Source organism: Coptis chinensis, chromosome 3 (genome assembly GCF_015680905.1).
Source record: "Coptis chinensis isolate HL-2020 chromosome 3, ASM1568090v1, whole genome shotgun sequence".
Classification (NCBI taxonomy): Eukaryota; Viridiplantae; Streptophyta; class Magnoliopsida; order Ranunculales; family Ranunculaceae; genus Coptis; species Coptis chinensis.
Window position 1 is genome coordinate 119291411 of NC_141458.1, and position 25674 is coordinate 119317084.

The 25674-nt window shown below is 36.7% G+C and overlaps 4 protein-coding genes across 7 annotated transcripts; 2 read left to right on the plus strand and 2 right to left on the minus strand.

Moving 5' to 3' along the window:
• The first annotated feature begins 1121 nt into the window (after positions 1 to 1121).
• Positions 1122 to 6360, plus strand: LOC147513680 (shaggy-related protein kinase epsilon-like). Of its 2 annotated transcripts, none has more exons than XM_086596858.1 (13): positions 1122 to 1557; positions 1640 to 1855; positions 1941 to 2033; positions 2156 to 2215; positions 2335 to 2607; positions 2830 to 2904; positions 4181 to 4237; positions 4318 to 4458; positions 4859 to 4909; positions 4996 to 5091; positions 5194 to 5277; positions 5620 to 5722; positions 5804 to 6360. In XM_086596858.1, exons 1-13 carry the CDS (start codon positions 1498 to 1500, stop codon positions 5863 to 5865), a joined length of 1371 nt encoding a protein of 456 aa, XP_086452984.1. In that variant the 5' UTR covers positions 1122 to 1497; the 3' UTR covers positions 5866 to 6360. The 2 variants fall into 2 exon arrangements, with proteins under 2 accessions (XP_086452984.1, XP_086452986.1); XM_086596860.1 differs by having other exon boundaries at positions 1145 to 1557; positions 1640 to 1850; positions 1939 to 2033.
• A 1496-nt stretch (positions 6361 to 7856) lies between these two features.
• LOC147513681 (E3 ubiquitin-protein ligase XBAT33) lies at positions 7857 to 15245 on the plus strand. Of its 2 annotated transcripts, XM_086596857.1 has the most exons (11): positions 7857 to 7969; positions 8092 to 8403; positions 8492 to 8551; positions 8638 to 8709; positions 8814 to 9001; positions 9249 to 9409; positions 9497 to 9555; positions 9636 to 9682; positions 9783 to 9926; positions 10126 to 10214; positions 14396 to 15245. In XM_086596857.1, the coding sequence occupies exons 2-11, from the start codon at positions 8227 to 8229 to the stop codon at positions 14935 to 14937; spliced, it is 1539 nt and encodes a 512-aa protein (XP_086452983.1). In that variant the 5' UTR covers positions 7857 to 7969; positions 8092 to 8226; the 3' UTR covers positions 14938 to 15245. The 2 variants fall into 2 exon arrangements, with proteins under 2 accessions (XP_086452983.1, XP_086452982.1); XM_086596856.1 differs by having other exon boundaries at positions 7945 to 8403.
• A 1028-nt stretch (positions 15246 to 16273) lies between these two features.
• LOC147513682 (CEN-like protein 1) lies at positions 16274 to 17700 on the minus strand. The gene is made up of 4 exons (XM_086596861.1): positions 17405 to 17700; positions 17021 to 17082; positions 16891 to 16931; positions 16274 to 16750 (listed from the first exon to the last, which is right to left on the minus strand). Exons 1-4 carry the CDS (start codon positions 17603 to 17605, stop codon positions 16530 to 16532), a joined length of 525 nt encoding a protein of 174 aa, XP_086452987.1. The 5' UTR covers positions 17606 to 17700; the 3' UTR covers positions 16274 to 16529.
• Positions 17701 to 21575: 3875 nt separating this feature from the next.
• RFC2 (replication factor C 2) lies at positions 21576 to 24676 on the minus strand. Of its 2 annotated transcripts, XM_086596863.1 has the most exons (8): positions 24406 to 24676; positions 24222 to 24328; positions 24041 to 24142; positions 23708 to 23903; positions 22251 to 22379; positions 21980 to 22174; positions 21748 to 21878; positions 21576 to 21643 (listed from the first exon to the last, which is right to left on the minus strand). In XM_086596863.1, exons 1-7 carry the CDS (start codon positions 24568 to 24570, stop codon positions 21768 to 21770), a joined length of 1005 nt encoding a protein of 334 aa, XP_086452989.1. In that variant the 5' UTR covers positions 24571 to 24676; the 3' UTR covers positions 21576 to 21643; positions 21748 to 21767. The 2 variants fall into 2 exon arrangements, with proteins under 2 accessions (XP_086452989.1, XP_086452988.1); XM_086596862.1 differs by having other exon boundaries at positions 21576 to 21878.
• Positions 24677 to 25674: the final 998 nt, after the last annotated feature.

A 25674-nucleotide genomic window follows, 5' to 3' on the forward strand; every position in this document is an offset into this window, starting at 1 on the left:
ATAACTACCTACTACTTAAAAAAATGAGACTTCATAAGTTTTGTATTCTCATTATTTTAAACCAATGGAAAGCCAACACCACTTGTTTTTATACATTTTGCAAAAAGTTTACATTTATTCAATATTGGATGTGTTTTTTTTACACATTAAACTTATTGTATAAATCTATTTTAAAAACACATGTGGCTACTATGTGGAGCCTATACGTGGCTGTGTAAATTTACACAATCCATTGGTGATGCTCTCTAAGAGTCAAAAAACAAACTAAAAAAATGTCCAAAATCACTAGTCCACGTCTTATAAGAGTCAAAAAACAAATATCCCCTTAGAATTGAGCTCACACTGAACGTGGTGTATTTTGCAAATATTTTAAAGTCAATTAACAGAGAACCTATAATTGCATTCGCCTTGTCGATCGAGGAAAACACGCCCCCCCCCTTGCAATGGCAAGGCCGCAAGGGTATTGCAGTTTGCTTACATGTATATATATTGTCTATTACAGAAAAAATAAAATACATGGATATCTATCTATCCATAGCAAACAGCCATAACATACCCCAATGCCTTACTTGTTTTTGGGTTTGCTAAAATATCGTACTACTGCTCCAACTCTTTGTTTTTATCAAAGAAACGGAAACCTATGACAAGAATGAAATCGATTTAGCATTCAACGAGAACAATAAAGATTTAGTAATTTCCTCGTCTACTCCAAACTTTGTTGTTTTGTTGTTGTTGTGTTTTCTTAATTTTCCTATTTATATGAAAGAAAAAAAAAAATCCTAATTTCCCCACCGTTGATAAAGTTGCCAAAAACACAAACGATAATGACTACATGTATTTGAAATTGGAAGACCGCTTCCGCCGCGCTTAATCAGACAAGGAAAAAACAACCGCAAAAAAATATAAGTGGACAAACCAGCGGATATTCCGGTCACATAATTGGATATCTCAATTCTCAAATATTTCAAAAACCGCCAAGGTCATTTTCGTAAAAGCAAACTCTTTCTTAAAACCAGTAACCTCATTCCGCACCATCAGATCTAACTTGATAAGACATCGACGGTCATAAATCAAAGTTTGACCAACGTACGGAAAACAGAGAAGAATGATTGAATTTGACTGAAGAAAGAAAAATCCAAAGAGAGAGAGAGAGAGAGCTATTATATTTTTTGAGGATGGGGAATTAAATTAGAGAAGGTGGAGGGAGGAGGAGGAGGTGATGTGGTGGACTTGAGGAGAGAGAAAAAAAGAGAGGAGAAGGTGGTGGTGGTGGGACAAAACCAAATAAAGTCCCTGTCAATATTTAAAATACCATCTATCTCCTCCTCTTCTGTTTGTTTCTCTGTTGAAGAAGAAAACAACAGAGAGATAGATAGAGAGCGAGAAGAAGTAGAAATAAAGAAGAAGAAGAAGAAGAAGAAGAAGAAGAAGAACAAGGACAAGAGTGGAATTATATTTTGTTTCTGTGGGTGTTTTGGGGTTGGCTGGAAAGCCATCATGCATGTTATGCGTCGTCTTAAAAGCATTGCTTCTGGTCGCTCTTCTGTTTCTGATCCCGTAAGTTTTATTTCTCATTTCTAGATGTTGGCTGTTTTTAATAATTTAATTTATGTTAGGGATCTGATTTGTGTGTTGTTAGGGTGGGGATTCGAAGAGAGTGAAGGTTGATCAAGAACAAGTGCAAAATAATAAAGGAGAATCTCTTCCGGTGGAGAAGAATAATATGGTGGCTTCTACCTCGCAGGAAGTTGTTGATGCGAGTACGTCGGGGACATCTTCTAAAACTGGGGTTGATCAGCTTCCCAAAGAATTGAATGAGATGAGAATTAAAGATGACAGCCATGATGATAATAAGGTTTGGATTTTTATTATTATTATTTGTTGGTGTTATATATTCAGGCTCTAGAAATTGTTTTTAATACTTGCACTGGACAATGTAGGATTTGGAAACCACTTTTGTGAATGGTAATGGAACAGAGACTGGTCAGATAATTGCAACCACAATGGGTGGTCGAAATGGGCAGCCAAAACAGGTATTCTGTTATTTTCCGAGTAAAAAAGTTTAATAGATAGTTTTATAAACATTACGATTTATTTGGAGACCTGAGACATCCATTTATGTCTTTTAACAATTTGACTCTTAATTTTGTAACAGACTATCTCGTACATGGCAGAACGTGTTGTCGGCACTGGTTCATTTGGTGTTGTATTTCAGGTAGATTGAACTTAGTTTTATGCGACTTAGTGTTAAGAGTGCAATTAGAGCACTGTTTGGCTGTATCCTGCATATATCTTTCCACTGCTTTTAACAATCTTCCATGTTATTTGATGCAGGCCAAGTGTTTGGAAACTGGTGAAGCGGTTGCTATAAAGAAGGTTCTACAGGACAAGAGATACAAGAACAGAGAACTCCAAATTATGCGTTTACTTGAGCATCCTAATATAGTTCAACTAAAGCATTTTTTCTTTTCAACTACCGACAAGGATGAGGTGTACTTGAACCTTGTATTAGAATATGTCTCTGAGACTGTTTACCGGGTCGAGAAGCATTATAGCAGGATGAGTCAATATATGCCTATTCTCTTTGTGCAGTTATACACATATCAGGTAAAGTCTTGTCTATCTGTAACTTTTGGTTGTTTCTAATTATTTTCAGTCCTTTAGTATTAGTATTATATAAGACATACTTTTTTAGTATTTCTGTTATTCGTTGCCTTGCACTCGTGTTTAGGATATATGTAGGTGGATATTTCTTTTTCAGTCTTTCCATTTTGCCGAAATTTTTGTTTATCATATTATTTATTTGTTCAACATTTTTATGCTTTGTAGATCTGTCGAGCACTTGCTTATGTACATGGTGTTATCGGAGTTTGTCATCGTGACATTAAACCCCAAAATTTATTGGTGAGATTCTACTCCTCAATGCCTTGCCTTAATATACAGTTAAAGAAGAATATTTTTCAAGTACTATTGAAATGAAACAATGGAGTATAGGCATCTATTGTTTCCTTTGTTTTTTTCATGACGATATACTCTCTCAGTGCTTTATTAACTGATATTGGTTTCGTACTTATTTTAGCCAGTACATCTGTTTGAAGTTGGTTTTGAGTCAGAGCTCATGTAGATGGTCACTCAATCTATTTATAGAATACGTATCTTCGTTTGAATCTGGACCTCTGTTCTATGTTTCTTTCACTAGGATTGGCAAAATTTGAGACGAGTGATACCGTATATGTTTACTGTCAGTGGGCATGGACATGTACTATACTGTTTAAGTTTGCAATACATAAGGATTTTACAGTTGTATGTAAAGTTTAGAAGTGAGATTGTAGGGTTAAGACACTTTCATTGCTTCGATGATAATCCTCACACCATTTTTCTAAGAATCATACTTTTGTGATAAAAAATTTCTGCATATTGTAAGTTTAGTGTTTAGCGGTTTTTTACATCTTTTAGCTGTCAAAATGAAAAGTATAACATACTTTCGAGTCTTATATGTAATTTGGATTTTTTTGGGTTGTTTTATTTGACTAAAAACTGTTAAAACTTTAATTATTGGCTTCAGCTGTGTTGGGTTTTTCGGAATCCTATTTTTGACATACTTTTGTTAGATTTCCAGTTTCTAATTAAGATCAGAGGATTAACAGTAAGCTTTGTGCTCTTCCTTATAGAGGCCAAAAGCGTTTGTCCTTGTACATTTTTGAATTCTGAAAAACAAACTGGATAGTTCCTTCTAATGAAAATACTAAACTGGAAGTTTCACTACTGATTTTCTTGGATAAATGTTCAATTTTGTTCAGTCCAGTTTCTAATTAAGATCAGAGCGTTAGTAGTAAGCTCTGTGCTCTTCCTTGTAGAGGCAAGAAGTGTTTGTCCTCATACCTTTTTTAATTCTGAAAACAAACTGGATAGTTCCTTCTATTGAAATTACTAATCTGGAAGTTTCACTAGTGATTTTCTTGGATAAATGTTCAATCTTGTTCAGTTATTTGAATTCCTTACGGATTTTGCCTACGATCTTATTTCGTTTATTCAACCTTTTTTAGGTTAACATGACTATAAGATGTTACATGGGTTGTTTACCCTTTACTTCAAAGGATGTGTATTGACTGCAATTTATGTTAGTTTTAGCTGGGTGTAATTGTTTCCAGTCTGACCTTTGAAGTACTGTTTGTTGTAGGTTAATCCTCACACCCATCAGCTGAAGATATGTGATTTCGGAAGTGCAAAGAAGTTGGTAAGTTGTCAAACAATTGTTTTATAGCCCTACTGGGTTATGATATGACAAGGCTTGACATTGATATTTTTGTTATATAGGTACCTGGCGAACCCAATATATCATACATATGCTCAAGATATTATAGGGCTCCAGAACTAATATTCGGAGCTACAGAATACACGACAGCCATTGATATGTGGTCTGTTGGTTGTGTCTTAGCTGAGCTTCTCCTTGGACAGGTTTGTGTACTTACTGACTTGATTAAAAAAAAGGGCAAAAAAGTTCTTTCTTTCCTCTTATGTATTGCTTGCAATTTAGTATGCAGCATCAACTTTAATGGAAATTTTGATGGATTAAACACGATATTTGTCCAAATTTCAACACTAGGGTGGGCTGAAAACATTGGCATATTCCTGATTTTGGGTAAAAATATTGTGTCTACTCTTGGAGAAATGATGTTTTTGGTGGTATTTATTGGCTGAGTGTTTATTCTGAACCATAACCCCCTCCTCCCCCCTTCTGTTTTTTCCCCTGGTTGTACCATAACTTCACAGAACTTGAATTTTGCGTGTAAAATTACATTTTTCATTTGGATTCCTGGATTCTTCTGGCGTTTAATGAGTGGTTTATGCTGTTTAGCCTTTATTTCCTGGAGAAAGTGGCGTTGATCAGCTGGTAGAAGTAATCAAGGTTAACAATCGCTTTACTTTGATGGTGTTACTTCTGTTCATTCTTAACATGCTTCATCTCTGAGGATTCTTTTGGTTTTATGTCAGGTCTTGGGGACCCCAACCAGAGAAGAGATTAAATGCATGAATCCAAATTACACCGAATACAAGTTTCCTCAGATCAAAGCCCACCCATGGCACAAGGTGAAAACTTTAGAATGGAGCGGATGCATGTTATTTTGATATTTCCTGATATGCATTATCTTCAATTTTTTGTCGTACAGTTAATTAAACTATAGTTTCCAGGTTTTTCACAAGCGAATGCCTCATGATGCTGTTGATCTCGTATCGAGGTTGCTCCAATATTCACCAAATTTGCGTTGCAGCGCTGTAAGGAATCTCAGAACCCTCCTTATACTGGAATTTAGCTGTAGTATAATGTGGAGTGTTGTATGTGTTTCATCTTCTAATGTAGGGCAGTCAGTCCTTAGTCCATGTGCACAATCGTATTTATACCTTTTGAATGCAAATGCATGCTTCAAGCATCTTTAACTTTTACTAGTGGGTTTCCGTGTGCTCTGCACACCCCACTTCAGTGGTGCGTGGGACAGATTGATAGTTATACATCTTACCTATATTGACAAACCAAGGGAATACTGAGGGAGACGCATTACAATTTAGAAGTTCTTCTGGAGTTTTGTTTTTCTGAAGTGCTTTTACGGGCTTTTGCAGCTGGAAGCATGTGCACATTCTTTTTTTGATGATTTGAGAGACCCTAATCTGCACTTGCCTAGTGGCCGTCCGTTACCCCCTTTGTTTGATTTCACGCCTGAAGGTAACTGATTCAGCCGCTCTCTCCTACGCTAAAGTTATCTGTTTTATTTGATCACTTTATATTATTCCGTATCTGTCACAGAACTAGCTGGTGCATCTGAAGAACTGCTTCAGCGCCTCATTCCTGAGCATGCGAAGAAGTGAGATCATGAACTGTAAGGCCAAGCAGGCTGTAGTTAACATAATCGGAATGACCTCGTAGGTCTAGCTTTCCTTGGTACTGAGCCCAGAGGCCAGTGGCCTTTCCTAGGTGGTCACACAGCAAAACAGGGCTGGAGTGATCACCATAGATAAATGGTGGATCATTTGCTTGGTGTAGGTCCCTTTGAAGTAAGTTTCCAGGCAGATTTTCATGGAAAACAAGGAATGCAATTCGATTGCATAGATGCATCCAGAGTCTTTTGATAATATATTTATCACGATATGTTGTTATTGTTTTATACCGGAGTACATGTATGACGTAGGTTGCTCTCCAGTCTAGCTTCCTAAATTGTTCCACTGTAGCTTTTTTAAAGAGTTGTAGACGCGTATTGAGGTTGAAGAAATGTGAACCTTGTGAAGTGTTTTTACACCACCAATTTTGACTAGTGGTATTGCATTCGCTTCCATATTTATCTAATATGAAAAATGTTTCCCTGAGTTTTAGGTTTGTCCGCGCTTTTTCAAAATTCACTCCAAGCTTGGTTTGGGAAGAATTAATTGTATCTTTAAATGAAAAGATTACAAAAAGACGATGTTGTTGCCGTGCACGGTGCGCCTCTGTTTTAATTCGGCTATGTAGTTTATCAATTCGAGTTGGACCCAAAAAAAACTTGTGTGTATCAACTATCAACTCGATTCATGACATTCAAGAATGAGATCAAGTTACTCTGGGTCAGCTATGTACATTCATATATTTTCTTGTGCTTGCTATAACCTTAGAGCATCTCTAGGTGGTGGTAGTGGTGGTAGTATCACCTACATGTTTGAGGCCGAAATTTGAAGAAAGTATCCTCAAATTTTGGCCAACTATAGTGGAGACAAATATTGGATGCAAATATGAATGTAGGGACTATCCCGCTCGCCATTGGTACTGTTGTGTGACAGTCCGACTGTTGTCATTTCACACATTTGTTTTCAACACAGGTTCTCTAGTTCTAAAAAATGTTGCGACATTAATAATGGCGCAGTGTTCTGGTCAAAGTCAAAAAAAAAATTTGGACAATATTAGGAGTGGTGCGCGAGATTACCACTATTGCACCGCATCCGCATTCGAAATCACAAATTTGCATCCACAATGCGGCTAGATAGGTGATAACTCTACATTTGCTTCCACTTAGAAATAGTTTTTTGCGAAATTCTGAATTGTGGATGCAAATGTGGAGGTGATACTTCCACCTAGAGATGCTTTAACCGAAAAAGTTTTATCTATCATCAAAACTAGCCCCCTGAATTATTAAGGCATTTCCGATGGGGGATGTAAAATTACACCTCCACCTAGGCTCTATGTAGGTGCCATTAGGATTTTACACCTCTAATTGTATACCATTGTGTATTCTATAAATATCCACACTCTAATACTCTCTAATGGGAGAAGTGTAAAAAAAAATAGATTTTAAACTCTGACGTCATTTACCTCTTTAATTTAAATTGGGACGTCCGAGTTAAAAAATTACTTTATAATTAGAAAGGGACGTTACTTAAAGCTACGTCCGAATTTTTTTTCGTTCGGATGTTAGGTTAAAGTATCGCCCCGAGCTATTTATCAATTGATAGCAAGATGGGAAATTCTCCATCTCCTCTAACAATTAATACTCTATTATCTACGGTATACCACTCCCATTGAATTTTTTTTTTTTTTTTTATAGTTAGAGTGTAAATACGGTTTGCACCTTCCATTGGAGATGCCATTATAACATAGTAATATTGAATTATACACGAAGTCTAGTTAGTCCAAATTAAAGTTCAATTAGGAAGAAAAATGTCCCTAAAAAGTATTAATTTCTTGACTAATCCGATTATTAGACAACACGCAACCCTTTGGTTTCCCAAAACATGGCCGCAAAAAAAGGAACACATGGTGATCATAAATTTGAATTAAAATATCGCTGTCTCCATTAATTTCTGATGAATCAGTTGTTTGGACACATTTGAGCAGTGAGCAACAATTATAATAACCTTATTACCAAATAAGAAGCTTAGCTGCAGGGTTACAACACTGGCCGAACTTCCGTAACTTAACTTACAAACAAAAAACAGGAAATATAAAGTTAAAAAAGCAACTCTCACTGACACACAACACACAGAGTTTGAGTTTGAGTTTGAGTTTGAGTTTGAGTTCATTCTTTGCCGTGCTTTAAAAGTTTTCTTGCTTCTTCTTCTTCTTTGCAGGAACCCAATTCCACCTATAAGCTGCCAATAATACTTTGACTCTTTGACCTTTGGGACTCCAGCAGTTGACCTACTTCTTCAACGAACACAAGCCCAACTCTCCATTTGACTCAGTGAGTGAGTGAGTTAAGGGTGATGGGGAATTCGTTTGGATGCTCAGCATCAGGAGAGAGATTGGTATCAGCGGCGAGAGATGGAGATTTGGTGGAAGCGAAGATGCTACTGGAATTTAATCCATGTCTTGCTAAGTACTCTACATTTGGTGGTCTTAATTCCCCTCTTCATTTCGCCGCTGCTAGAGGCCACACTGAGGTATTATTTATTTATTTATTATCATTGCCTTGGTAGTTAGATTGTAGTTTTTGAACTCCCATTGATTTTTTTTTTTTTTTTTGATTAGATTGTAGCATTGTTACTTGAGAATGGGGCAGATGTGAATTCGAGGAATTACTGTGGGCAGGTGGGATTGAGGTTATTTTTAATTGTAGTGATTCTTAAGTTAAATTAGACGCATTGTTATTGAAATAGTGTATCTGTTTTTCATAGACTGCGTTGATGCATGCGTGCAGGCACGGACACTGGGAAGTTGTGCAGACTCTTCTACTGTTCAAAAGCAATGTAAATGCAGTCTTTAGTTTATGTAGAACTTTGATATTTGTGATATCCTATGCATTGAGGCATTTCCCTTTTTGGTAAATCTAATGATTTTTAATATATGTCAGGTTACTCGAGCAGATTATCTCAGTGGAAGAACTGCTCTTCATTTTGCAGCTGTAAATGGCCACGTTAGATGCATAAGACTTGTCGTGGCAGACTTCGTGCCAAGTGAACGTTATGAGGTTACGAGTGCTCAGACCAACAATGGTGATAGAGGCAATGGGTCTGTTTTAAAGAACAAATTTGGTCAATGGTATTGTATTTTGCTTTTCATTTTGTGGCCTTATTTTCTGATAGATGATTTATATACTACAATGAGTTTGAGTGGGCGTTTCATTTTATAGATATAGATTTTTTTTTTTGCTCGGTTATAGATATAGATATATGTTATGATTGTTGTTTAGCACTAGTTGTAGAATTTCTTTTCTGTGGTATTAGTTTATTATCTTGTAGTAGTTTTCCTTACCCCTAAAAAATTTTGTTTAATATATTTGTTGCAGTGCACTGTCTAAGTTTGTAAATAAAGCAGCGGATGGTGGTATAACAGCTCTTCACATGGCCGCATTGAATGGTTACTTCGACTGTGTACAATTACTACTCGACATTCAGGCAAATGTCTCAGCAGTGACATTTCACTATGGCACGTCTACCGATTTGATAGGTAAGTTTCTTCGCATATTGTAATTATACATAGTTTATATATTCGATACAAAGAATCTTATATCCTCTGAATTGGTTTCTTTTGTAGGAGCTGGAAGCACTCCTTTGCATTATGCTGCATGTGGAGGAAACCTGAAGTGTTGTCAGGTAATAAACAAGCCACATCCTGTTTACTATTATATCAAAATTGAAAGAAAGGTTTGAATGATGGAGTTTTCTTGCTGCAGATACTTCTTGCAAGAGGCGGTAGTCGAAGGACATTGAATTGCAATGGGTAACATTTGTTTATTTATTTATTTATTATTATTGATGATAGCACTATATGGATTCAAAGCCAGATACATAACTAATGGAATTTGTCTACTTTTTCTCAGGTGGCTGCCGCTTGATGTTGCAAGAATATGGGGACGCCATTGGCTTGAACCATTGCTCTCACCCAGTTCTAATTCAGACATACCTACATTTGCACCATCTAATTATCTTTCCTTGCCTCTCTTGAGTGTGCTTAATATAGCAAGGTATTTCACAAACTTTCACATTTACCTTCCCTGTAGATTTTTCTGCTTAAAGTGGTTTAAAATTTTGTCTGTATATATTGGTTTCAGAGTTTTTTTTAATGCACACACACAAAATACACAATAATTATGTGCCTGAAACCACTTTTGATAGGTGTTGAGGTATACGGATTTAAAGATATTGTTGGACTGATTTCTGCAGAGAGTGTGGGTTGCAATCCTCTACCTCCTGTGATGAAAGTGATGTTTGTGCTGTCTGCCTAGAGAGAGCATGCACTGTAGCGGGTGAAGGTATTTGCTACTCTCTTCTGTCATCTTATTACTAATCCCTCTTTTTGCTGCTATTTATTTGCCTAGCTACCTTCTACCTTTTGTGCGTTACTGCAATCCTTGAGACATTGTTATGACTTCTGTGTTAGAGAAATTGCATTTTTGCCAGCATCAAACAAGTGAATGTTTTTGTAGCTTTACAGGATAAAAGATAAGTATGGAGAAAGTAAGGCATCATGCTTGATTGCTCTGCATTTTGACGCAAACTCTTAGATGGGCGGATTAAAAACTCAAAAGCAAATATTTTAAAACTAGAAATATACATCTCGGGTGGTATTCTTTGTTGTTTTTAAGGGGAGTTATGATTCATATATTGGTCGATTGTGCTGTCGTTTCATTTCCTTCCAAGTATATTTGGTTTTTCTGTGGGACGGGACTAAGGACTACCTGTCTGAGTCTATCTGGTATCCGTTAATGAAGATGTTTAACAGGGAAAGTGTAGGTTTAATGGCTGGTATTACATGTCCCTTCTCTAGAAAATTGTGGTAATAGACCTGAAGCCATTATTAGGAAATGGTTGTGGGACAATATGGAGAACCACCTTTATCGTGAGAGCGTACTTGTCCAGAAAAAGATGGTGGTTTGTGGATATGCTACTTACTCTCAATATTTTTCTAGATAAGTGGATCATCTGAAAACAATGCCTATATGGAGGAAGGTGGCAGTGATGCAATCGCAATTGCAATTAAACGAATTCCACGAATCCTCAATAAAATCAATTCAATTCAATCAAAAAACTAACTATGGCAAAGGCCTACAACTTGTTATATAGGAAAATAATTTCTAAAACAAATAAAACACCATAAATTCGGAATCAAAATACTAATTAGTCCCAATTCTATTACTCCCTAATGACATAGAAACTAATATATGACTCAATTATCAATGTGAAACCCTAATTCACATCATTTCAAACTCCCTTTATCAATCCAGTCTTGAAGATGGGTTCCAAATCGACTCCATTTTTAATTCGATTCAAATATGGTTAAAAATGTATTCTTAGATCTCCAAAAAATCAAATATTTTGTTAATATATCCAAATAATTCCATGAGGTGGTAGATAAACATCCTTTCCAACTTTAGCAAACACGATCTGAGGAGATGCTATCTTATGCAATGGCTGATTATGCCCATTTACATAAATGGTAAATACCATTTTGGATCCATTCGGGTCGGACCGGATCTGATTGAAAAAAATGGATCCGATATATAGTCCGCTCCAAAGCCAAACCCGATAAACTCCGAGCTCGGACACTATACTACCAAGTGGTGCCTAAGACCAAGTTACATGCATCAAGACTACTCACATGACAAAGAACATAGTCACTAAAATCTCCCATGCAAACACTAGAAAAGAACATAGTCACTAAAATTCCAAACACAAAATCTCCTCAAAAATCTCCAACTCTGAAAGAATGCACCTTCGTAGGTTGACGATGTACCATAGTAGTCAAACCAAGTGTGTCAACCATACGACAAGAAATCAAATAAATACTGCTGCCATTATCCAAAACCACATGAGCAGGACAAGTCTTAGAAACCGTGGATTATATAAAGTAGCACTCTGTCAGAAAACATTACCACGTGCAGACTCATGTACTGGCGAAACATGTGCCAGAAGCATAGGGAACCCTGTATCTGTTGGAGTAAGAATTCCCTCAGATGTGTCTCTGTATGCTTCCTCATTCGTCTCAAGTTGAGGTGACTCCATATCAATAGTCAAAACTGGCTTTTGAGGACAATTTGCTTAAACATGACTTTCCCAACTTCACAACTATAGCAGCTCTTGACAATTCTCTTGGACCTAAAACTATAAGGAGTAGCTGCATATGGACTAAATCATGACATAGAGGACATATAACTCATTTTCTTCTCGGACTTCGGAAGCAAAACTATAAGCATCTTCCTCCAAGGTGGCAATTCTGTACATGGACTAAATCATAAAATTCATATCTCCCCTAAGACCATGCAAATAACCCCAAGTTCAAAAACTCACGGACTTCTTCACTCTAAAAAAAAAAAACATTAGTAGGTTGCAATGTGATTGGTCAAACAATAAAAAACTTGACTTAGTATACTCTTGCCGTGATCCAAACCTCTTAGAATCTTATTTCAAGTCTTGCAACTTCCCATACAATTGTTGCGCATAATTCATATGTACAAACTTAGTAACCAAAGCTTCTTTCATGCGCTCCCATGTAGTGACTTGACCTAAATTCTAGTGTAGGCATTGTCGGAGAAACTATGTCCACCAAATCAAAGCAAAACCACGAAGCCTAGTAGCAACCCAAGAAACCTTGTGATCTTCTGACATATTTTGATAAGCAAACACATTTTCTATCGTAGCAATCCATTCAAGACAAACCTCGGGTTCTAAACTACCTGTAAACTTTGGAATATCAAATTTGTGGTTTGAACTCACGCTCAGTTGGTGGAGGACGATTCACAATAATGGGAGGAGGCAAATTATCTCTAAAAGGTTCATTTTCATTCCTCAACAAATCTCGTAACTCAACAAAACGTACGTCGAGAGAAGTCGTCAAATCCACTTTCAATTTCTCAATTTTTTCATTCAAAACAATGAACTTCTCATCATAACCCGATGTTTTCTCAATTATATCATTCACTCTTCTCTAATGCCTTAAACTTCACATTAAGTTCTCTAATTGTCATTGCCATAAGAATAATAATTTTTTGTTTCTGCAGTGAATAGTGACGTGAACAGTAAACACAGTGATCAGTACGTAAACAGCATCAGGGAACAACAATTATGAATAGTAACAGCAGTGACATGAATAGTAATAGCAGTGAACAGTGCTGCAAAACAGTAACGATGATGAACAGTACTGCATTTAACCCTAAAAAAAAATCAAATCTTTGTTAAGAAGAAACAATAAACATATATCTTTTATAGAGTTGCGGAAGCGATTTCTTTTTTCGTCTAATTTTTTTTATTTTCTTCAATGATAATAATAATTAACCAAAACCTTCAAAAACAATAGAAGCTTTGAAATCTAACTCTTTATACTAATTTGATGCAATTGCAATTAAACGAATTCCACAAATCCTCAATAAAATCAATTCAATTCAATCCAAAAACTATGGCAAAGGCTTACAACTCATTATATAGGAAAAAAAACTTCTAAAACAAAAAAAAACACCATAAATTTGGAATTAATAATAACCCCAAAATACCCTTATACTAAATAACCTCAAAATACTAATTAGAACCAATTCTAGTATTCCTTAATGACATAGAAACTAATATAGGACTCAATTATCAATGTGAAACCCTAATTCACATCAAGCGGTGTCTCAATTTGGTGCTAGACATTTTGAATGTGAGTCTCTATTTTGTATCCATATCCTTCACGAAGGGTTTTGGCTCTTAGATGTGGTTGTGATGTTTATTCTATTTTCTTTCATTTTCTAGGTTATCGCAACCTACTATTGTTTTCTTTTGACGTAAGCTCTATGTTATGGACCAAGAAAGAGAAATTGTTCAGAATCATTTGAACTACCGAGACTAAATTGGAATGCTTTGATTTAAACCTTTCCCCCTTACTTCTAGTTAATAGTTACTCTTATACTTCTGTCTCAGATGGGGGTGTAATAGCAAACAACTAGGCATACTTATTGGTTTGAGTTTGAACTTTAAATTGATCTTGAACTGGACACATCCTCCTCAGATGTAGCATCATGATATGGAACGAGATGCTTAATATTAAATGTATCAAATGCAGGATAATGACTTGGCTATCTTGACCACTATGCTTTAGGAACTGATCTTCTCAACCACAGACCAGTGTTGTTTTTCAATCTAAAATTGATTAAGTTGACCTGGCCATCAGCTGTTTAATTTGGAATGTGAATTATTTATTCTAATCTCTCAGTTCTAAGTTTCATACCATGTTTTGCTTCCTTCAGTCGGTAAATTGCATACTTGCATCTATACAACGTCACAAGATGGTTGGTTTATCCTTCCCTATGAGATCTGGTCATCATTTAAATCTTTGGAGAAACAATTTAAATAATTTCACTTCATTCGTACTGTCCACCTCTTTGACTAAAGCAAATTGATTCTGGAACTGATACTCTCTCGTGTCTTTAATCATCATCCCATTCCTTGTTTGTGTTTTCAGGTTGTGGGCATGCTTTGTGTGTGAGGTGTGCACTCTATCTCTGTTCAACAAGCAATATACCTTCTGAAATGGATGGACCACCTGGTTCCATTCCATGCCCCCTATGTCGGCATGGCATTATCTCTTTTGCTAAATTGCCCTGTTCCCAAGCGAAGGAGCTAAAATTACGTCTTTCTCTTGGTCTATGCACCCCATGCATGCTTCACCATCATGATCCAGATTCTTCAACAATAGCTTCTAGACCAGAGATCCGCAGGAATCGTGTTGCTTCAGTTTCTTCGGATATATTCTGCCCTGTATCCTGTAGCCCATTTCCTTCAGTTTCAATTCCCATGTGTGCGTGCAATGATGATCCATGTCCATCACTTGAACCCCATGACGGAGAAATACAAGGTGAGTCCCCACGTCAATCTCAGGCAACACTAGGGGAGCAGGATAAATTTGATGGACAGAGACTTGAGAAAACAACTTGCTCAAGTATGTTCTGGAGCAGAAGAAGCTGCCACAGGGAGCATCAGTGCAACTCAGAAATAAACACTTGATACGTATTTTGTATGATCTTGTTTGTTTAAGTTACATTTTTCATTTTTCGTGGATGTGGAGTCTGCAGATTCTACATTCATTAATGCAGGTTGTTCAAGTATGTTCGCTTCCCGTGTTGTCTGTTCTTTTAGCTGACTACATGGAGATGACATCAAGTTTAGGATTCATGTCATTGGAGATATTCGATAGCTCATAGAAGGGATTGAATTATTTGTATGCTGTAACTGAATGTTTATTGGAAATATAGTATGTATTACAATTCCAGTGGATGTTGCTTATCTCAATTTCATGTACTTTTTTCTCTTCATTTTCTTTCTTTAGATTGAGTTTGGTCACTTGGGTGAATGGTCGCAATTTTCTTTTACTGTAGCTAAATTTTGAAGCAAACGTTTCGAAGGTATAAATAGCACTCCTCTCAGGCTCACTGGTCTTAAATTTCGTTCACTCTTTGAAGCTAGCTCTGTTAATTTTATTTGTTTATTCATTCTTTTTTTTTGTTTGCATGAAAGAATAGAAACCAACTTTTCATTTTTGGAGTATTTGTTGTTACATCAAAGGAGTCCCGGGATGTTAACCCAACACTAAATCAGTAGTAGTAAGTAGCAGTACCATTTAACTTGCGCAAAGAGTCTGTCCTGCATGTCCTCCGTCTCTGAGTTCCACTCGCTAAAGAGCAGCCCTCCCTGACACAAGAAAGAAACCAACTTTTCTGTGGGAGGTGTTGCACGAGAGTTGAGAAGCATGCACCATGGCACCACGCCCCAAGTCCCCAACCCCATCACGTAAGCATCAATTAGCGTGGAAAGAACAAATTGGATTTTTTTTCCTTAGTCTGATTGTAAAATTGGCTTTCCACCACAATAGTTCATGCTTCTTACAAGATACCACCCTAGCTATTTTCGAAATCGCCTGGTTCGAGGCGCAGAGAAAGGATACTGCATCTGCAACGGGATTATCTAGCCACTTTGATGAACACTGTAGAAAACAAAGTACAAAGTGCCACTGGGGAGTGGGGGGAAAATTTTGATGCCCCAAAAAACTGAAATTTGGGAAGTATCGACACATGAAGTGGCTGAGATAGTGTTATTGAAACAATGAGTCATTGATATTAACTCCATTGTATTGTGTTCCTACTTCCTAGGAGTAACCTCACATTTCATCTAAAGTGTTCTGCTCCTAGCAATTTCACTTATTGGATTTAATAGAAGCGAACACAGTTTTCAGGACATTGTCCTTGGGGAATTTGGAGGGCTACTCTTGCAGTCTAGCGCATATGGTATAGAATAGACTTCAGGAAGTTAGGAACTGTATGTTGGATCTACAGTACGCTAAAGAGAAAAAACAGGCATGATATTATTACCAATAATCATTAGTCAAGTTAACACAGTGATACAACATTACTACTTAACAACACCCATACGAATCTCTGACATGCCATGCGTTCCCCACGTGAGAAAGCTCCGAAGCCATCACATCTGAGATCCTTAAAGTAAAGAGTCCCAAAACCTAGTAGAGAAAACAGTTACCTTCTTAATTACCCGGCCTAGAGAACTACAGAACAGAAATGATATCAACTTGCTCTCTTAATTCTTCATCTTCTTCTTGGAGCTGTTGCCCTCTGTGCATTGAAGTACACTGCAGCCACTGGGAGTCCAAGATCATTTTCCTCTGAGAACCTTCTTGTATTGAAATGGTCTCTTGATGCTGGTGCCTTCACTGTTTGTCTTCCTTTCATCTGCTTGAATAGAATGAATACAAACCTATGTATTCCAATAACTGGCTTTGGAATCTCATATCCTATGAGTTCTTTGCCTGTTCAGATAAAGTTTTACTTCAGACTATTGAGTTTAGAGCTACGACATTCTGTTGGTTTGCAGTAAATCAACCTATGTTTGTTTGTATAGTAAATCAAGCTTAAGACTAATTTAAGTACACCTTTTAGAGATACATACCAAAAGAAGCATCAGTAGTACCAGGAATATTTGTAACAAGCCTGAAAATAAAGTCGGTGAGGAATCAGAGATTACCAGTAAAAAAAATTGAAGAAAAATAGGAAATGAAGGTTGGTGCTCTATATCAAACCAATGGAGATGTTCTCTTAGATGTGGATCACTTGGACTTGGGGCATCTGGGTCTGTCATGATCTATGCAACAATGACACGTACAAGCAAATACAAAATGTTAGAAGACGATAAATCTGTAAGAAGCCATTTTGTGTACATCTATTATATCCACTTCCCAGCCTTGTGAGAAAACATTAGCACTATATATTTCCAGTACGCTTATAAGGTGGGGAAGTGGTGCAGTTGTGTCCGGGTCATGTATTCTTCACATTATTTACCCTAACACGAAAGGTCACTCAGCATATATAGAATGTAGTGAAGTACTAAATTGTTTAGGAATTGGGTGCAGAAGTCGTAAGTGTGAGTGTATATAGTGTTCAAGCTAAGGGAGGGGGGATCATACAAGTGTGTAAGTAGAACGCATGCTGTCGCCACCAATCTCGACTCTAGGTTTGGCGGTTATGGCTGAAGGCATAAGTTCATGCCCATTATAGACTTGCGTATTGGAGTTGTATGTAACTTCAAGTTTCACACTTGGAATGAAACTATCAACAACCTCACCCACAACTCTCCCTACAGTAAGTGTTTCCGTGATCCTAGACATAATGACCCAGGGCGGTAAATGACTAGTTTGTATATGGAAAGAAAGAGTGAAAGCCGGAGAACTATTGTTGTTGTGTTATTTGTTATGGAAATACAAGCTATTTATAACAACGAAAGCTGGAACTTGTCCTTGAAGCTCTTGGTAGATTCGAAAATTTCTATGTGAAATGAATGTCAGTTTTCGGAAAGAGGATGTTGAAAAGCTCTTAAGCTTGTTTAATTAGCTTCGTGTCAAGGTGAACATGAGCCACGTCACTCACAAAAAGAGAGAAAAGGGTTGTCGGAGTTTTCGTTTTTCAGGGATCCATATAAAAAGATAACTAAGAGCATCTATAGGATTTTGACAGTATAAGCTGTCAAAATCTTCAAATTTGAAGAAATACTTTGGAATTTCATGGAATTCCAACTCTAGGTGGCTTCAAATTTAGTTGCATCACCTCTTCGTTCGCATTCTTATTCATAAATTTGACAATTTGGATGCGGATGCAGAGCGACATTGGTAATGTCGCGCGCCATTGCAAATGTCGCCTCAATTTTTTTTTGACTTTGATTAGCACCATGTGCCAGTGGTACTAATGTCGCGGGTTTTTTTTTTTTAACTTTTGAAATGGTTACGTGCCACTCCTAATATCGCGTGGGTTGTTTTGGAATTGTACATGTGATACTCCAACTGTCGCGACAGTGATAATGTCGCGTGGGTTGTTTTTTGCTAATTTGCGACCACTTAGAATTGGTCGAAATTTGCGACCACCTAGAATTAGTCGAAATTTGCGACCAGATTTGAAGAGTATACTACCACCACCTAGAGATGCTCTAAAAGATAAAATTCCATCATGTTATGGCAATTAGAGAAATGAGAATACTTCTTTTTTAGTAAATAATAATATCTATGGGTAAATGGGGAGTTGGCTTTTAATGTGATCTATCCATTTAAAGTATCTTCTTATAATGGAAAGTGGAAACATCCTATCAAATGCTGGCCGGGAATGTGTACTTTTACTTAGAGATGCATTATCATCTCTAAGCTCTTAGAGAATGACGTTTCAAATTAAGCATGCGGCATCAAAATTTGGTGAAAATCCGATTCTCCTATACTATTCATTTGAAGGTTGAAAGAAAAGACGTTGCGATTAAAAGAAACCATTGTCGTGCACAGGGAAGGACCAGGTAGTAGTGATGAGTTGAATACCCTCAATTGTCAAAATAGGACCATCAATAAAGCCAAAATTCTCGTCGATAGTCATTTTTCATATATGTGGTAATGTGGTATGGGTTAGATAACCTCGAGAAAACTTCTGGGTCCGTTGGTGATGAATGCATTGATCGTTGTTTCGATGCACTTAGTCTCATAGTGCGGAAAATTGTGCACCAAAATACAGCACATGTTATCAATCTCTCAATATTTTTCTATACAAAGAATCTGATGTGGGGGTAACTGGGAAAGCATCTACGGTCTACCATTGGGTAAACAAGTTCCTTTTGAGTTCTTAACCAATGGCTTCATGCATTTCAGTTCAGTGTGTTTGGTCCCACTCATAAGTAGAACTACTGTAGAACAAAAGGTATCTGCCAATTCATCGAGTCATCCAAAAGGAATAAAACCTTTCTAAAACTGTACACATCTCTCTCAGAATGTGTTGGGTTTTCAAGAAATGACATTATTGGTGCATAAAGATAGGTGTATAAGGTTTTTTTAATGTTTATTCTCCTTCCAGTTGTCTGTCGCTCATCTCTCATTGAGGGTAGCTACCAATCATAGATGCTTTCTTTGCATGACACGCGGCTCTTTTTGAATTGGTCAAAAACTATAAACTAGCCGTACGTAGTAGCGTGACTTCAAATCTTCAATCAAAGTTCACTAAAACGCCGAAAGGTCAGGTGGGGGCTGATTTAGTGACGTGAAATTGTGAACTCCAAAAGTTTTCCTTTTTCTTTTACTTTTTCGCTTGCCGTAAATTCATTCCCAATTACGTACGACAAGAAGACAAGCTAATTACTATTTTTTTTTTTCGATAATATTACTTCTACAACCCCAACTACCCAAGTACACTATGCCAAGTGGGTTTTTACTGGAAAGGGTGCACTAATATTATCCACCCACTTCCAAGGACCAAAATATTGATATCGGTTAATATATCGATGTACCTAAAAACCGATATATATCAGATATATCTTTTTCTTTTTGTGACTAGTCCAAACTATTTAAAATATAAAAATGTCATATATTAAAAATATCAAATTTATATTAAAAAATAGTCAAAAAATCAAACGATATATATCATAAATATTAGATATATCGATAATCTTTGCGATATAAAGTTTTATATCGAAAATTCCAATATATATTGGGGAAAAAAGGGTTCTATATTCTGTGGATATATATCAAAATATCAATATCAGTGTACCAAAATACCAATAGATATCGATAATATATTATATATATCGGTGATATTTTGGTCTATGCCCACCCCTAGATGAGCCCATTAGGGTCTCTATCCCAATACACACAAAAAAACACACACCCTAATTTTACTTTTTTTGTGTATTTAGAAGAGAAACCCTAATTTCCTATTTCCCATTTAGTGGGGAGGAAAAAATCCTAATTGGCTCATCTAGTGGGGGGTTAATATTTCTAGTGTAAATTAAGCAAGGGAATGTAAATTACTACTAGGGAATTATGTTCAACATATTTTCTTATGAATTTCATTATATGAGTTCTTAAACTTTTTTTGTAGGCAACAAGTTTTCCTGTTGCGATTGGGCGACACAAGGTGGCGACATAAACCAGGGGTATTGTAACTTCGTTTACTCCCGAGGCTAGACACCCGCGCCCATCTAGTTAAGAGCAAGTCTAATGGGGGGCTATACAAGCTGCTAAAGGCAAATATAGCACCCCAACCACAAAAATAGCATTCCAATGGAGCTGCTAAAATGGTATTAAATTTAGAAAGAGTAAAAAATCCAGCCAAAATTAAGACCTTCGCTAGCAGCTACTATAATAAGTTCGAAAGACGGACGGCATAATTTCTGTTGTCCGTATGTTAAATTTCAACTGACAGCAGAAACTATGCGTCCGTGGTCCGTCCAAAAAATTTCAACTTAAGTTACAAAATAATAGACGGACGGCAAAAACTATGCAATCTGTATCATTTAGCACTTTAAAACAGAAAATGCGATTGGATTGGTTTTTTTATTTTGGAGTGCCAAATTTGACTGGTCAAACTAAAAAACCTATATAGCACCTTTTAGCAGTCCAATTTAAAAGCTCTCCATTGGACTTGCTCTAAGAAACATCTCCATATGTGATCAGCTCAGCTAGGAGTTGTTGTGCGTGCCACCTTTTTTTTTTGCTAAATAATTTGTGCGCGCCATCTTCAATAATTCAATTTCGTTTCCCATTGGAGCAAACTCAAAATGTCTAGTCCCTACTTTTTATCATAAAAACCGGAATACAGTAAACCCAATTGGCGCACAAGTCTAAAATCAACGAGGACCTAAAAGACCAATTTAAAAGCATGTCCTCATCAATCTCGATTCACCCAAGTTCTATAAGCTCAGTCATCACTATCCAGATACTGCGGCTAGTGCTGGGGTTTCTTTTCTCCCTAGTTCCTCCATTTTCCAAAACCAGATTCCATGGGGAAGACAAGAAGTACGCAGCACCACAGCAGTTCAAAAGAATAGTACAAAAAATCACTTCATAACACTTTGTACTCAACTCACAAGCAAAAGGACAAAGTCCAGTCCAAGCAAGCACTCCCGAGATGTCTAAGATCAACTAGGTTACGCGGCACCAGTGTTGTAAGAACTTTTTGTTAAGACCTTAGGCCCGAATAAACTGTCCTGTTATTTTATCCATCTTTTGAAAAATTCTATCAGTTTGTTCATCGAAAAAAAAAACCTATCCATATCTAGCACGAGTTAATCTAGAGCATTAGAGACCATCAAAGTTATAGAGCAATAGCCACACATTTTTGGAAGTTGAATTATGAATCTTTTCAACCAAAACTCCCAGCTTGGCCATTTAGAAACAAGGTACCTTCAAACAAAAACAGCCTAAAGTTGGCTAGAAATCATTATGAAGCTAAACACATTAATCAAAAAAGCTAAAGAAAAATGGCCTTAATATCTCTGAACACCCACCAGATTTCAAAAACTTAAGCTTAGACAGCTTTTGCCGTTTCACGTACAAGAGATAATTTAGCAAGGAGACCACACAATTGTAGTAGTGAGCCAACTCCATCACAGATTCTCATGTGAGCAAATCCAGTTTCCTGTAAAACAATGTAGAAAGAGATGAAATACTGGAGTCGAAGTAAGACCTTACTTAAAGACACAAGAATAAATTTGTGTTCAATCTGATCATATGTGTTACCTTCATGAATTCCAGTTTCAGATACTCAGCCATATCATAGTTCTTGATTATACGAAAAAGTGTTGTAATTATGTCAGTGGGGGAATAACCCAAGTTATACAGCTGCTTTAGACCAGCACATGCATCATCAAAGTCTCCCTCAAGTATGTTCCTGACCATATTCTTCACGTGTAAAGGGTGGGGTTGATCACAGACCTAAAAACCAACAAAATATCATAAGAACAGTAAATGTCAATGAGTCGATAGATGGAGGAAACTTCTACATTCTGACCTTGAATACGTTCTCTTGATTGACAAACCGAAAACCACTATATGTAGCTTGCAAATTATTCAATGCCTGCCTCATATCACCATCAGCTGTGAAAATAATAGCTTCAAGTCCTTCTGGCACGTATGGCACCTTCAGATGTCACGTAGATAAATCAAACAACACAAATATTAGTGATGACTAAAACATCCATAGCATATAGAACACAGAGAATTAGGTATTCTTTTTTCCAGCGTCTTACTCAGACCAAAACTAATGGTCCTAAAGCACCATGCCTCAAATTTACAGTGGGTGAAGAATGAAGATGCACCACCAGAAGAGTCTTATGCCCAAAATCATTAGTGATCAGATATACTTAACCCAACTGAAATATACACGACATGGTGGTTCTTCTTGGCAAAAGATTGTAGTTCAAATATGTCTCTTGGAAGGTATACTATACATGTATTTTAAAGGAAGTGTTTTGGGGTCATCTGAGAAGTCATTCACAATTACAGTTAAGCATGTGCTTGTTATATGCCATCCGCTTTCCAAGGTGCATATATCGAAATGAGTGAACATCATATTGCCATTCTCGTCCTAATAAGATTAGTAGTGCTACGAAAGGGACAAAATCCAGATTTAGTGCGCAAGATTGACAAAATAAAGATATAAAAGAATGAGTTTTCGGAGACCTTAGACTTTAAGAGTTTAAATTAGGGATGATAGTTTGTACATCTTTGGGACACTTCTCCGTTAAATTAACAAAGTACTTTTTGACTTCATTAACATTACAAGCGGCTACGCCGATAGGGGAAAAGTACATGCCCCTCCCCTTTCCTATTCACATTACTGACCATAGCAATGACTAAGACGGCTTACTCATCTGATGAAGTGTGCCAAAGATGTACAAACTGACCATAGCAATGACTATATGGGTGGCTTCAAAGTTCAACTACGACTGCCCAAATTATCCAGCAATAGCAAAAACACCTTTTTTCCCTGATGCATTTTAAAAAGAATACACTAATTGGAAAATGATTTATAGTACGGATCAAACATTCAACAAACTTTCACTTGTTTAGAAAAAAATTCAAGTTTCATTAACCATGTTTTCCACATATCACATGCTGGGATGGGTGTAGTTGATGAGATCAACTTTGGGATGCAAAGTGGTTGATTTCTGTCGAATCCACTAATCGGGTTCACCATTCTTTCATACTACATGGGTGGAACTGTGGAAGCAGTATGTATATGTGTATATTGATGACATGAACAAATACATGAAAATTCCCTATTTTCATCCTACTCTTCTTTTCATAGGAGACTTCAAGCATATTGGCATCGCTCCTTTCAAATCTCTAAGTGGAGGTCAAATTCAAGGAATCAAACTACACAATTCCCAGAATAAGCACTTTCACGTGATTTTTCAATCAAGTCATCATATGTTAATACAATATAACTGAGGAAATCGAGTATACCTTTTCAGCTTGGATCACAATCATAAGACGACCAAGGATTTCCTGATCAGATAAACGCGAAAACCGAACAAGAGCACATCTACTCTGAATAGGCTCAATGATTTTTGAAGATGTATTACACGCAAGAGCAAAACGTGTGGAATTCGAGTAGATCTCCATTGTTCGTCTTAAAGCTTGTTGTGCTCCAGATGTCATGCTGAATTTGTTTAAAGATACATTCCAATAATAAAAATAATAATTGTAAATATCTTTGATTAGTAGGTTGTTACATCAACGATAATGGCAACTAGTTAATATTGTAATGAGAAAAAATAAATATTATAAGTGGATAACCTGTCAGCTTCATCCAATATGACTATCTTATGTCGCCCAGGAGGTAAAGTTACTTTCTTTTGTGCAAACATCTTGATCTTGTTCCTCACAACATCGATTCCCCTGCAACAAGAAGAGTATAAATGAGAATTCATTAATAAAATATATAGAAATTCTGAAACAGCTTAATAGCTTGACCCACCTATCATTTGATGCATTCAGCTCTAGAACAGCCTCCTTACAGTTTGGTCCCAATAGCTCGTGTGCAAGGGCCAGTATACTTGTGGTCTTTCCAGTTCCAGGAGGGCCCTGAAAAATAACAATTATTATTTAACAATTAGTATATAACCCATCACTTAATGATGAAAGGGGTGGTGGTGACTTACAGTTAAGATAAGATTAGGGAGATTTCCATCACGAGCGATGACTTGAAGCCTAGAAAGGGCGTCTTCATTGCCCACCACATCAGCTACTTTTGTAGGTCTGTACTTTTCTACCCATGGTATTTCGTAGTTATTACTATTGCTTGACGAAGAACCTGAAGCTGCCATGGCTTGATTGGAGGAGGGTAAAAAAGAGAGGGTTTCTTCTCACAATTTTGGAGGGAAATCGTCTCTGACCGGAAACTTAATGGTCCATCAACACCTCGACAGTTAGGGTTTTGTCTAAAAAGCCCATATGTAGTTTACTTATGGGCCCAAAATTGTCTCAATTACTATCAATTTTTAAGAATCTCAATCAGTAGAGTATACCATAATTAATATGGACATTTAAATTGGACCAACCTTTTTTCTACTATGAAATACCCTTCATAAAATATTAAAATCAATTATTCAATGCCTTTAAGAAGGACTACTTAGTCATTTCAAAATTTACTACCATCTATACCCTTAAGATTATATAGTGACTTAAGGACGTATGTGTAAATTCAAAGGAAATCAACTATACCCTATTCAATTGTTCGCGACTTACCCAAAGCATTGATTGTCCAAATAAATACCTTTTGTGAAATTAAAATCGAGAAACCAACCGTCTCTCTTCCACTTTACGACTTCCCCTCATTTGCAAATAGAAAATGAAAAAATCTTAGCCATCGTTCTCTCTCTTCCAATTGAGTTCTCCCACAATTATCGAACATCTCAACCAAGCCTTCAGTCAAGACAATTCAGGTAGGCTTTTTTGTTTCCAAACACAGGTAGGAGTCATGTTCTCAAAAGCATTGTTGTCAAATTTGAAAATTCGAAAGTATAGAGGTCAACAGTTGGGATGGAGTTGGAAACTTATACGCGTACTTTGAACACGGGGTTTGAATAAATTGGATGTAAGGCTATTATAGTATTGTTGAGCTCATGTTCTCAAAAGCATTATTGTCAAATTTGAAAATTCGAAAGTATAGAGGTCAACAGTTGGGATGGAGTTGGAAACTTATACGCGTACTTTGAACACGGGTTCAGCAAAGTACTTGGCTACTAGCACTTATTCAAATTAACTCTAGGATGAAATTCTACATGTTAAAACTGAAAGTCGTGCAAAGTAAATTACTTTGCTTTGGATATGGTAATCAAATTCTACATAGCTTCAGGATTTTGAGGCACTCAAAGGGTAGAGCTGGATTTACCAACATTATTTTCTATTGTAAATTTCAAAATTGTAGA